At 35.9% G+C, this 13,453-nt stretch overlaps 1 protein-coding gene and 1 long non-coding RNA gene across 3 annotated transcripts in view; one reads left to right on the top strand and one right to left on the bottom strand.

Moving 5' to 3' along the window:
- The window catches only part of PRKX (protein kinase cAMP-dependent X-linked catalytic subunit), a 59,542-nt gene that overhangs the window by 18,271 nt on the left and 27,818 nt on the right, over window positions 1–13,453 (bottom strand). Inside the window, exons 1-4 of one of the 2 annotated variants that reach the window (XM_066982754.1) lie at window positions 11,586–12,051; window positions 11,336–11,504; window positions 7,546–7,809; window positions 2,480–2,599 (exon numbers count right to left, since the gene is read on the bottom strand). In XM_066982754.1, coding sequence (XP_066838855.1) covers window positions 2,480–2,599; window positions 7,546–7,809; window positions 11,336–11,504; window positions 11,586–11,595 — 563 coding nt within the window. In that variant the 5' untranslated portion in view covers window positions 11,596–12,051. Of the gene's footprint in view, window positions 1–2,479; window positions 2,600–7,545; window positions 7,810–11,335; window positions 11,505–11,585; window positions 12,052–13,453 lie in introns of those variants that run through there. The other variant, XM_048081150.2, reaches the window with a different exon arrangement.
- Window positions 2,011–7,576, top strand: LOC106035734 (uncharacterized). Its single transcript, XR_001206951.3, has 3 exons — window positions 2,011–2,144; window positions 4,895–5,011; window positions 7,428–7,576. It is a non-coding gene; the product is annotated as an uncharacterized lncRNA (long non-coding RNA).

Genomic DNA, 13,453 nt, shown 5'->3' with positions numbered 1-13,453 from the left:
GCTACTAGGAAGAAAATTAACTCTATCCCAGCTGAAACCAAGACACCCATTTCTTAAATCTTTCCTTAGTTTGAAGGGATTAAAAAATACTAAAACAACTAAAAAAGCCCAAACAAACAGAAGAAAAAACACAAAGAAATACTTATGACTGTTTTTGCATTAAAAGTCTTGATAGTAAATACCCAGCCACATCTTGAGTTGTTAAGTAAAAGTGCGTTAAAACATTGCTGCTGACAATAGCCGTGAAAAGCTTGTAAAATGCTAAAAGCAAAACCCTTGTATGATATCCTGCCCTCTTAAAGAAAAGATGGATAATACAGTCTCTGCTCCCCCAAGCCCCAGTCCATGAAACCCCAAAATCTTAAGAACAACCAGATTTTGACAGAGGCCCCACCCAAACACTAAAAAAGTGAAGCACTGAAGCATATATACATCATTATGGAGAGCATATATACACACACACCTTTATTAAAGCAGAAATACTGTAGTGATACGCAGGCCGTTACAAAACCACTTGCAGCAGACAGCTGCTCTCTCAATCAGCCAACGTAAGATCTCAGTTGCCTTTTAGAAATGCATAATTTACCTCTATCAGTTAAGAATCTCAATAGCCAAAGTGTTTGCATTAAGCTGGGAGAACTAAGATCTCATCATACCATGTCAGGACAGAAGATTCTACACTTTGAAATGTCTGCAGCTGCTCCCCCCCCCCCCTTTTTTTTTTTAGGTTAAGTATATGACCATCATACTTCAGTGCCGTGCAGTTTTGAGGTCTCACTGACTCCAGAGATGAGAACTTGTTTGAATATCAACTGTATTCTGTATGTTAACTTTGGAAAATATGTTTCTATTACTACTGTAGTAGAGAGAATCCTACCAACCTCAGTAAGGCACGTAAAGGAAAAACACCCAATTTGCACTTACACTGGGACTGCACAGACAGAACAGAAAGCTGATATTCAGGGGTCCCACCAAATCCTGTAGCAGGAAGTGAAATCGGTGACTTCAGGTGGCAGACTAACTCCTGTGCTAATGTTACAGCCCCAGACGCTTTTGTCTTCCTGCTGGCTAGTACTAAGATTAGTGGCAAAAAGGCTGCTGGGAATCTCATGTTCCCTTCATCCTGCTGAGAAGGGAACAAGAGACTCCCACCCTTACAGGTTGCTGTGGAAGAAAGAAGAAGCCTGGCCTCTGCACAGATCAGCCTACACAAAGTACCAACTTCTTATTAGATCAGTCAGACAACCCTGCCTGGGTCAGTATTAACCTATTAGTACCTTTCCATGCTTTTTCTGCACACAAATTGCCTTGAGATTCTAAGCAAACATATGTGCAAAACCTTTAGGACTTTAAGAAAGCAAGCATCAGGCAGCAGTGCTGCCATGGGATACAGTTTTGATGGTGTTAGGTGGGCTCCTTCACATCAAACCTGCGCTGTAGATTGGAGCTCTGAGGCAATCATCCATCAGGACTTGCTTGTCCAAACACCACAACCCTGAGCTGATGCCACTGCATATAGAAAAGGAAGAACAAGTCCATGGAGGATGTTTTTGTTCCGACTTCGCTCTATGCGGTTGGAGATCATAGAGTCATAGAATCACTAAGGTTGGAAAAGACGTTCAAGATCATCTGGTCCAACCATCACCCTACCACCAATATCACCCACTGAACACCTCCAGGGACGGTGACTCCACCGCTTCCCTGGGCAACCCATTCCAATGCCTGACTGCTCTTTCTGAGAAAAAATGTCTCCTAATTTCTAACCTAAACTTCCCCTGGCACAACTCGAGGCCGTTCTCTCTAGTCTTATCCCTAGTTACCTGTGAGAAGAGGCTTGACCCCCAGCTCCCCACACCTTCCTTTCAGGTAGTTGTAGAGAGCAATAAGGTCTTCTTGAGCCTTCTGTTCTCCAGACTAAATAACCCCAGTTCGCTCAGTCGCTCCTCGTAGGACTTGTGTTCCAGAATGAAAGGTCATAATGACAAACTGGCACACAGCCAGCATGTGCGAAGACACCAAGCACACAAGAATCAGTACCCTGACACTGAAAAGAAGTTGTAGAAACTATAAAACAAATTGAAAATATACCATTTCTTTGGAAGCTGTGAAAACCTTGCTTTCAGCTGCACTTCAAGTCCAAAACAGTTACGTATATTAATGACAGAAAAATCTCTCTTTAGTTTTATTTTGTATCTTCTGTGAATACTGCTATGAAACAAATTTCAAAACACCAGAAACAACATTCTCCCCACCAGTTATCCCAGTAGTAATGCTGATATGTGGTGGTTTGTTTTTTGTTTTTAAACACAGCTTCCTGATTCCTTTCGTAAGAGACAGAAATGAAACTGATGACATTAATAATAAATTTCACCGAAATTTGCTCTTCGGAGTATCACAAATAGAACTAGTAAAGAATCAGAACCAGTACACATACACTTCGACACAGTATCCTTGTCGTATAGCAATTGTTACCACTTACCCTGACAACATCTCAAATATAAGAATTCCCAGGGCCCACCAATCCACAGCTCTTCCGTGACCTTTGCTTTGGATGACTTCTGGTGCAAGGTACTCAGGAGTGCCACAAAGTGTCCATGTCCTGGGGGAGGAAAAAAAACAAATGAAACATAATCTCTAACAAGATCTGAGAAGACTGTTGTGATGCTGTCCAGTTCTCCTGGTACAGAAGGTGAAATACGGAAATTAAGAACTTCTTGACTGCAGGAGACATCAGTGCGCTGAAGTTTCCTGAGTGCTATAACCTCTATACATTAGGTTATACATAGCTTTGAAATTATTAACAACAGTAGTTTTTACCCTGGAAGCAACAGACCCCTGGGACTACTTCTGACAGGCCCAGAAAGCTGCAAGATTATAGGCCACCAGGAAAGATTTTTGTTTAGAAAAGTAAAGGGAGAAGGGCGGAATAAAAAAGTAGTAGCTTAAATCAGTAAATAATAAGATTCCTTTTACAGTCTCTTATTAAGTAAGATGTTTTTCACATAGTATTGAGATATAACCTATTATCACTTTCACAATAACCATTATAAGGTAAATGTTTTATATTTTCAATTATTTAAAGGATTTACAAAGTGTTGATAAGCAAGTGTGAAATGTTATATTACCTTTTTTTTTAATATTGTTTAATGTCTTGTTTTTACTCATAGGTTTCTTATTAAAAGACCAGAATAAAAAAAAAGTTTTATTGGTACTTAATTGAAATGTTTATTTCATATCCTACAAATTAATGAAACAAATTGAAACTAAGCAGTTAATGTTTACAAAAAAAAAATTAAAAACTGAAATAGAATATTCTGAGACTATTTTTTTCAGAAATGTGAACTTGTCTTTGTAAGAATACCTGTGGGGGATTTGCCTGGCTTCATGATCTTGACTTATTTTTAAATACAGGCTACAGAGAAAAACGAGAAACTGATTGTTTTATTTGTGAGTGCAATGCAAATATATCCAAGGCATCAAACTGATAACATGGTCCTGAACAAATGCATTAACATGAATGGCAATCACCTTTAACAAGTAATACGCATGCCTTTCATCTTCCAGTTTTTCCTTCTACTGTTCTGCTCAACTTAAACCACCTACTTCCCAACCATAAGTTCATATTCAAGATCCATATTTGTGGCATATCAAACTATGAACTATTTTTTTAAAAGGTTTAATCAGAGCTTTTTTTTTTTCCCCCTCAGCCTTGATTCATGTACAAAAGTTTAGAGAAGAGGATCTGTATAGTCAGTCAAAACTTAAAAACTTATGATGCATGGAGTTGAATTTATTTAGGCATGGTTTTAACATGGCAAAAGCAAAATTACTCCAGCTATACTGTCTCTGTTACTGACATTCTGTGCATTCCAATGCTCCACAGCTCTTTAAACTACACTCACTGGTGTATTGAATGAATCTTCAATTTTTCTCATGAAAGGGTGGCATAATTTATATTGCTAGAAAACAAACTCATTTTTCAAATGGAGCATATTCAATAAAATTCTTATGTACAGTGCTGCTTTACACACTACTGCCATCTAGCAGTTGCTTAGATCATGACTAGATAATTAAGAAAACCAGCAAAACTTTGGTACCTTTTAGAACAAAACTGTGACAAACACTCCCTCTCCCCAATTTAAGACATCGTATTAAAATCCATGATACAAACTGTTATTCATGATGACATAACCCGCCCTGCAAGCAAAACAGCTGTCAGCTTTACTCTTGTATTTGGGAAGCAAGGCTGTACAAATACAGCAGATAAAGCAGGCACATTTATTTTAGTAAATAAGCCAGGCACTTGGCAGGACAATGCCCCACAACAGTCATCCTTTCCTTCCCCAAAATTAGTATGAAGGCATAAATTCATAAATTCAGCAAAAGTGAAGTGTGTGGTGAGTTTCATCCTTTTATCAAGGTCATTTAGATAGAGAAATCTTACCTAATACTTGACTATGACTCCTAGGACCCATATAACTGGCTGGTGACAATGTAACTAAAATGAGCCTCTGTTACAGGTGTATGAGATCTTTTTATTAAAGGAAAAGGAAAACTACAAATTGAGGAAAAAGACAATATAACCTGAAGTCCCTAGCTGCACCAGGAAAACAAAGTTATTACCACCAGCAGGTCACCTACTTCCCTTAAATTTAATCAAAAAAAATATGCTTACTAAATACACGAAAACTTGGAGGAAGACCACATTCTTTGTCAAGCTCTGTATTTGTACCGTTTGATCACAGCTTTTATTTCCTCTTTGGTTGGTCAAGAAACAAGCTACTTAGCATTTTGAAAAATGCATGAAGTAAATTCTGTAGAAAAGATCAAATTGTCTTAAGTATTACTTTTATTAGCAGCATTTCATGACTGTTGCATATTCATCTTTTTGCAGATCATCCTTTTGCAGATAAATCATGAAGCAGAAAAATAGACTGTTTCCTTTGCAGTTGCTTGAGCTGCTACAAAAATTCCACCGCTCTGGGTTTTCAACATAAGAGCTGAAATCCAGGTAAGCAATAATTGATAAGGTTGAGCGTGTAATTTTAAAACAAGGAAATGAAACAAAAGAATCTACTCTGGTCACAAATATAAGCTATCAAATAACATTTGTTGGACTTGTTAATAGCATTACCTAATAAAGTTAAAAATCTGGATGGTTACTGTGTTCTACTGTTGCAGGCTATTTAGCCTCCTCCTCTGTAGTCCCTACCAAGCTTCTCACACACAATCCAGAGATAATTAACACTGTCCTTTTTGGTGTTCTCTTCTGGAGGTTTCTTCATAATTATATTCAATGGAAATTCCTTTGTTTCCAGCCCTCAAAAGTTTGTTCTGCAAGACATTCTTGCTTCTACAGTGACACACAAGGCGGTTACATAAAAACAAGACTTGCTGTGTCTTGTTTTGTTTTCTATATTCAAGTCTTTTGTGCAGAATTGTCACGAGGCACATTCAGTTTAAGGAGTGAACAAGTGTCCCAAAAATCTTTAAGCTTAATCATGTCTCAAGTTATTAGTTTTTTTATTTTGTTTGTTTGTTTTGGAGGGGGCAGGTGGGGATGGAATTTAAGCAATCTAAAATTAACAGTGAACAACATTACCCACCCCACCCCCCAAAAAAAGAAAAAAAAACAAAATTGGGAAAATCATAACTTTGCACTGAGTGTTTTGTAAGTTTTAAGTAATCTGTGCATGAAAAATGTAAAATTCTATGAACTTTACTTTTGTGCTTTCCTCTGAAAGGTCATTTGAGTTATACTATACTCTTGAGTTACTTGAGTTATCAATGCTCTGACTGATAAAGTCCTTGTTCCTTCCAACTCTGTATTCTGCATTTTATATTATCTGTTGTACATTTAGAGGTAAAGCAGCTACAAATATAAAACTACTGTAGCATTCTACGTTTCAATTCAACACAAAATGACTAACACCCCTACCTGACACACACACAAAGATGGGATGCAAAAGAATAAAGAAATGGTAGTGATAACTACCATTGATTTGATGTCCTGAAATTTGTTTGAACAAATTAACTCTTACACGGATTTATCTTTCAGATTGAAAAATATACTTTAATGTGAACTATCACCCTGTATAAATGGTTACTCCTACTGTGCCTTAAATTCACAGAAATCCAAATTAAGAATAACCACTAAGTGGCAGCATCTACATCTAGTAGAAGTAGGAAGTTATAAAAATTAGTACGAAAATGTCTTATAAAGAGAGCCTGCTACTTTCTTACATCAGAGCTGCCTCACCCTCTTCCTGCAAAAAGTCATTTTGATTTAAAAACTATTAAAAAAAAGAAGGAAAGCTAAAATTTATAAACCAATCTGCTTGCCCAGTAGGAACTGAATTCAAGCAAATGTACAGATAGTAAAACATCATGGATTTAAAAGAGAATGTTAGACTTCAATGGTAAACAGAACCAGCATATTTATTAGTGCCTGGCATTCTTCTATGCTGAGGCAATGCAGTACTGTGAGTGTGTAACACAGGGATGCAACTTTTATGACCACCGTACAATGATTTGATCTGTCCTGATTTTTGCTTCATAAGGGATCCAGTAAGAATAGGTCTCTCGGATCCACCTTCATTTCAATTTGAGCCTGTCAATTTCCCCCATATGCTGAACTGTAGCAAAAGCAGCATCAAATAGGTGAAACAGGCAAGCATAGAGGACGAGCATCTATTTGATTCAAACAGTCACCCATTTATCTCAACTAGAACAATTGGATTTGGTCTCTCTCATGAGAGGGTGCTGGGGCATAGCACCATACCTCGTCACGGCACTTTTCTAACATGCCAGACCAGTTTATTTTCCCTTATTTTCAATGTAAGGGAACTTCTTGCTTCCTTTTAATAACAAAACAATCCTGGTAGAGTAGTTCAAATGGCGAGAACAGAGAAATAAATGAAGGAGAAAAAGCTCTGCATTACCGAAAAGCTTACATACAATAAAATGGACATAAACCGATTTCTAAAATACTCTCAGCATTTTTTTGGTGTGTGTGTGTGGAGGTGTTGAAGCAGGCCTTATTTGTTTCAATCTAGATACTGCAATTTCATTTTAGCAACATGTCAGTGAAAAGACAGTATCCAGTTGTAAAATGTTATTACTGCATTTCCAAAATCTCTCTAAAAGGAAATCTCAAGGACAGAGCAGTTACAAAATATATAGAAATTCAACTTGTATAAAAGATTATGTCCCATTTAATGTATCGATATACACATCTCATTTTTTTCTCATTTTACTTTAACAAATTCTTTTTTTTTTTTTTAAACAAAAGGACTGCTGTAAACCTAAAGGCACAACTCTACTCACATAAAAACATTTTTCTACAGTAGCTTGTCTGTAATACTGCTCCTAATTATACCTAAGGTCTCATACTGATTTCAATAAAACCCATCTTCTTTATATTACAGGATTTGACATGTATGAACCACACTGGGAATTAGACGAAAATCGGAGCTCTGAAAAATTTTTTTTTCTTTCAACTATAATTATGTTTTCTGTATTAAGCCATAATAAAAACGTACTTACCTATCCACCAGTTTTTTAGCAAATCCAAAATCAGTAAGCTTGATATGTCCTTCTTTGTCTAGTAATATATTTTCAGGTTTTAAGTCTCTGTAAACTATTTCTTTGGAGTGCAGGTATTCTATTGCACAAATAATTTCTGTAGAGTAAAACAGTCCTGTGCTGTTGTTGAAACGCCCCATGTTGCGCAGGTAACTAAAAAGTTCTCCCCCTGGCACATATTCCATTAACATGTATAAGAAACGCTCATCGTGGTAGGTCCAGAATCTGTAATAAAAGTATTGTTTTATTGAATAAACAAATTATCTCTGTGATTTGCTTCAGAAGCAAATTTCTGTAAACTAATCTCTATTACCCCAAGTATGTACATAATACGTTTATGGTTCCTATTGTGCAAATATTAAAACCCCAAGAATCTAGCAAGATTATGTAAGAGCTGTTCAAGTAGCTAACTTAACTTGAAAAGTAAAAACACAGAGTTAAGAACGTGCACTGCACTGGCTTAGAAAGAAAATTCAACTGACAGACTCCTTTCCTTTGTACCAAACAGGTATCTGCTAGGCACCTAGTAACTGACTTTGTATACTGCTAGTCTGCTAGGACCAGATGATTCTCACATACCTTATATTTTATTTAATGAAATATTGCCAAAGTAATGGGGAGGATGAGCAGAATCTGCATTTGGAAAGATGTTTATGACAGTATGTTCACAAAGAGGACACCAGAGAGCTCTCCTTCCCTTCTTGTACCCTTCCTACACAGTAATATACTACCCCAACTGAAGTGAGTAGTTTACTCACTTGTAAACTAGTAAACTACAAGTGTCAGATCACAATGCTTGCTCTTCTCCGATATCTTTAACAAATCAATAGAAAAACAAAGCAGGATCATTTCTTTACCTCAGATCTAACCTAATGAAAATTACCTTCTGTTGCTCAGACTATTGCCTTTCTTTTAAGAAATACTGTGGTACCTTCTTTCCTAAAGTGCAGTAAAGAACATCCAAGGAAAAAGAAAATCACTCCACGTGGCTTTCAAATGCTTCATTACAGAATACGGGAACCTTCTCTCCCACATTCCTAGAACTAAGCTATTCTTCTTTCTACCCACATTAACCAAGTCATACACCACACAACCAAATGTAACTTCACAATTCAGAAGAAAACCAGTATTTGATAAAGCTTGGAAGAATATTTTACTATTTTAAAACAAACAGCTAATTATTATTATGACAGTCAAAAAAAGTATCTTCATCTACTTTCTTTATCGAAGAATGGAAGTTACTTCAGCTTCTAATAAATGTTCCTGTAGTATCACAAAAATGTACAGATCAAATATATATATTTTTTTCCGTCATTAGCTAGTTCCTAATCAAGATAGTGAGTCTCAAGAAAGATAAGCAGGGCAAACTCAGCTTCCAAACCCAAGAGTGAGTTTTGCTCAGTAAGATTTTCTTTCTTGATGCTATCACTAAGGGCAACCAAACAAGACAGATTATTAGACACCAGCTACAGCTCCTCCATGGGTTCGAAGCGAAACAGAGTGAGGCACAGGCTTTTGTATCTCCTGTTACAGTCTTCAACATCACTAACTGGCTACTGATCATGTTCACAGTATGTTTCTGGACTACGTAAAAACTCTCTTTAGATGTTTTTAAGGAGTTAGGCAAAGTTACAGCTACAAGAAATGAAGAAAGAGGGACAGGAGCAGGTAAAATGAAGCAAACCATGTATGTAAAAAAATGATGTACAGGGGAGAGAAAGGGCAAAATCTGAAAAAGAATACAAGAAAAAAGGGAAGACCCAGGCGTTATATCACAGTACTTGTACTGGAAGTCACATCTTCAAGCACTGACTCTTAAGGGATTGTCTATACACAAAAACTGATGTGTTATTTATTATGTATGAAAAATGGAAAAATAACTATTATTTGTAATACAGATTGCTTTGTGTTGTATTTTAATATATATAAAAGGAAAATACTACAGAAGCTGAGATTAGAATAGCATACTTGGTTTCATGTAATTTTAAAGTCTGGCTTCTCTATATGAACTGTGGAAGCTATTGTGAACTCTAACAGTCTAATAACTTATTTTAGCTTACAGAGCTATAAAACATGATTTTTATTAATTCTGATTTTCTTGAAAAATTAAAGATACATGTTGAAATTACAGTGCCATGTGAACTGCTGCACTCAGAGTTATGATACTTCATTCAAACTTGTCAGTAATGGTTGTACAGGAGTCTCCAATGACCAGCTGTTACAAGAGCACAAAACATTTCTAAGAAACATTTTAAGAGAGAAGTAGATAAATACCTTCTCTGTTTACAGAAAAACTGATTCAGAACCTCCCTATACAATACTTCTTAAATGTAACAGGAAAAGGAAAAAAAAAAACAACAAAAACCTAACAATGTAAAGTTAAGGTACGGGAATGGTGAAGGTCAGAACTAGATGATGGACAGCACTACTTAAAAAATTCCCATCATAAAGTGCTACAAAATACAGTATTATGCTGCACTGGCCCACATTCCTTGAATTTGCAGCCAGAGGAAGATACTATCCATGTTTCAGGTGGTGATGAGAACACAAAAAACAGACTGTAAATAGCATGGTTTAAAGGCACTGAAGCAGAAAAAACATTTTTGTCTCTTTGCTGATCAACTACAGACAAAAATTTAATGATAAAAACACATGTATTGAGTAGGAGAGGAGCAGGCTGGAAAAACCCTCATTTGTCATCAAGTCAGTGGTAACTGTCCATGAACGTTTGTTTAACATAAAGCACACAAATATGAACATGACTTAAAATTTAAATAGCTCATTCCAGCTAGGTTGCTTTGAGTCTCCTTTGCCAAGCGACACAGACAATTATAAGAGCACAGCTGATGCAGCATCACATGAAGCATGTCAGAAAGGGAAGAGAGCTAGAAGGCAAGAACAGTTCCTTTGCACACAAATGAACTTGCATTTGAATTGTGTCTTTCTGTTGCCAACTTTAAAATCCAGCATTTTGGAAACAAAGCAAGAACAAAAAAAAAAAAAAAAAAAACAAGAAAACAATCAGTTTGGATTTTTTGACCACTGCTTCTGTATGGACACCAATCCTCATGACCCTTTCTCACTTCTCACACAAGTTTCTCTGTTCCCACACTTGCACTGCTCTAGATGCATGGATGTACATTTTTTCCTCTCTCTTTTCTTAAAATAGAATTTACGTACATAAGTATACAAATAAAATCCTGTTCCTCCTGTTCTGCCCATATTTTAACCAGTCTAACCAGATGTACTCTCATCTTGCTTTCCTGCATGCATCACAAACTCCACATCCCTGAGAACTCATCTTACTGATATTAAGCCACATGCAGGATTTATGAATGCTAGCTGGAAACTAATAGCATCATTATGCTGGAAAAAGCAACAGCACGCAAGGGAAAAAGCCTCCTCCTCAAGAATTATTCTAGAGCTCATTCTGATAAGCTAATGTTAACATTTCTTTTGTTTTTCCCTCACTTGAGAAAATCTCTATTGCTGTCTGAAAAAAAAAAGAAAAACTAGAGAGCATAAAAAGCTTGTAATAAATTATTGCTTAAATGCTTAAATTGTGATTTTTGTATTTATATTTTTAGTTCTTCCGTAATAAATATTTTACTTTGAAGTCTACTTTAGATTACTTAACAGAAATTAAGCATTTGTTGTTGGTTACGTACATAAGAACTTGCAATAAGAGTCTGGAATGCTTAGTTTTAACTGCATTTCATATACTACTTTAATAAAAAAACCAGCAACTTACAATCTGATCAAAAATGGGTGATTGACCTCTTTCAAGACTGACTTTTCATTGTGCACATGTTGCTCTTGCTTCAGTCGAATGACATCTGGAATGCTCATTACTTTCAGTGCAAAGTAACGTTTGGCCATTTTTTCCTTCACAAGATGAACACGCCCAAATGTACCTGTGCCTGAAAAGTTGAAGAAAAAACATCAGTGTATTATTAAAAAAAAGCGATTTGCTAATTAAAAACCTACAGGACCTCACTCACATTTTTTCATAATCAATATTACATTTTTTTAGTTGCTCCCACACTGTTTTCCTTTGGAATTTGTCAAGTTTTAGCGATAATGGTGTAATAACAATAACGATACTGTGATACTGCCATTTTTTGGATAGATACTGGAAGCACTTCTTGCCAAGAGAAGTGGTCCTCAGAAAGCGTAAGGAAGATCTAAAAAAAACAAGTCAGTAACAGAGAAGACTCAAATGTAACCAAAACAAATGAAACATGCAACACTGTTCTCAAGTATAGAAGAAAGGCTTGGAAAAATCTTCAATTTCAAAGATCAGTTTTAATTTAGGTAGTAGCAAGGCATGTAATCTCAGAGACTCAGAAATAGCATTCAGCTTATCCTATATACACACAGCACGTGGCATAAAGGGAAAAAAATCATTACTGACCAAGAAATTAACGTTCAATTGTAACAGATTTAAGTTATTGTTTACTGAGTAAATATTAACTTTCCATATATTATTTATTACAACAATGTAGCTAAATCCAGTAGTGTTTGAAATAATAGGAACTCATAACAAGAGTACAGAATGTAAAAAAAAGAACAACAAAAAAAGAAAACAATATTAATCTACCAAGACTTCAGTGACTGAAAACAACTGTCTGCAAATAATCAAGTGAGGAGATCATTCCCTTAAATGTGTACAGAGCAATGAAGTGATTCAGTAGGGGAAGGGAGTGATTGGAAAAAAAACGCTTAAAAGTGCTTATTGGTATATAAACAACAAAAAATATCTCCTTGTAGTGCTGATTTGTTATATTGCATGGTAAGAGTACATTTCAGGCACTTTTTTGTAGTTAATGCATTCCTTTTTCAATTCACTCTTAAAAATATAAAAGGCAAATAAAAAACATTCAAAAAACATTGTCTTTTGAATAATGTATTATGCATTTCTCTTCATTCAATACAGTAATCATTAAATTTCCTTTTAAATGCCTTGCACTCAAGACAATTATACATAACTGAACTGAGAATTATTTTTGAGTTTGAAAGGAAAATTAAAACTATTATGTTTAGCCACAGGTCCATTTGTGAGCAGCACACTATTACACATTTCAAGATGAACTACTTCAGCTCTCTGGGTGGTTGCTCATTCTTTTTTTTGCTCTTTAAACAATGTTATGTAGGTTCCACTGAACAGTACAGAAGAGATTTTTAATCCTATTCTCTGACAGAAACATGTCTCACTATAAAGTGGCATTCAAACCAATTGCTTGTTGTAAAAGGCCACTCTCTTGCTCAGAAGTACCTTCCAAAAAAAAAGTCAAAGTTTTATACTCACGCTCACTAGTACTGCCTTGCACGTACTGTAGGAAGGCAGCCCATTGACCTGATGCAGTATTATTAGCAAGCGCGTTAGCTGATTTCAGGGTGGGTTGATTGGTTATGATCAACCAACTCCACAAGACAACTTTCTAAGATGTGTAGCCAGTGAAGGGGATGAATAAGTACATGGAAAGGGGAAGGGTGGGAGGAGGAAAAAAAAATAAAAGATGTTCCAAAACTGCATTAAAGTGGCAATAAATAAATAAATAAATACATGAAGATTTTGCCTCTAACAGATTCAGGAAACTTAAGTTTTGGGTCTTCACCCCCCCCCCCCCCCCCCCCCAATTTTTTCCCCCTCACTATATGTATTTACACTTAAAACATTTACACTTTATTTAACAGTTATTCTTTCAAATTACTTGTAATATTGTTTAAGAGCATGGCATTTACTAAAAACAGAACAAAATATTCAAACTACAAACGAGGAACTAACAACTTCAGCAATCCAGTTCTATAAAAGTTGCAGCTCCGCTACCAATAAAGTTTTCAAAACCAGCTTTTGAGATAAAATTTC

This window comes from Anser cygnoides, chromosome 1 (assembly GCF_040182565.1).
Source record: "Anser cygnoides isolate HZ-2024a breed goose chromosome 1, Taihu_goose_T2T_genome, whole genome shotgun sequence".
NCBI lineage: Eukaryota > Metazoa > Chordata > Aves > Anseriformes > Anatidae > Anser > Anser cygnoides.
Note: the sequence above shows the minus strand (reverse complement) of the source record. Positions and strands in the feature narration are given on the sequence as shown.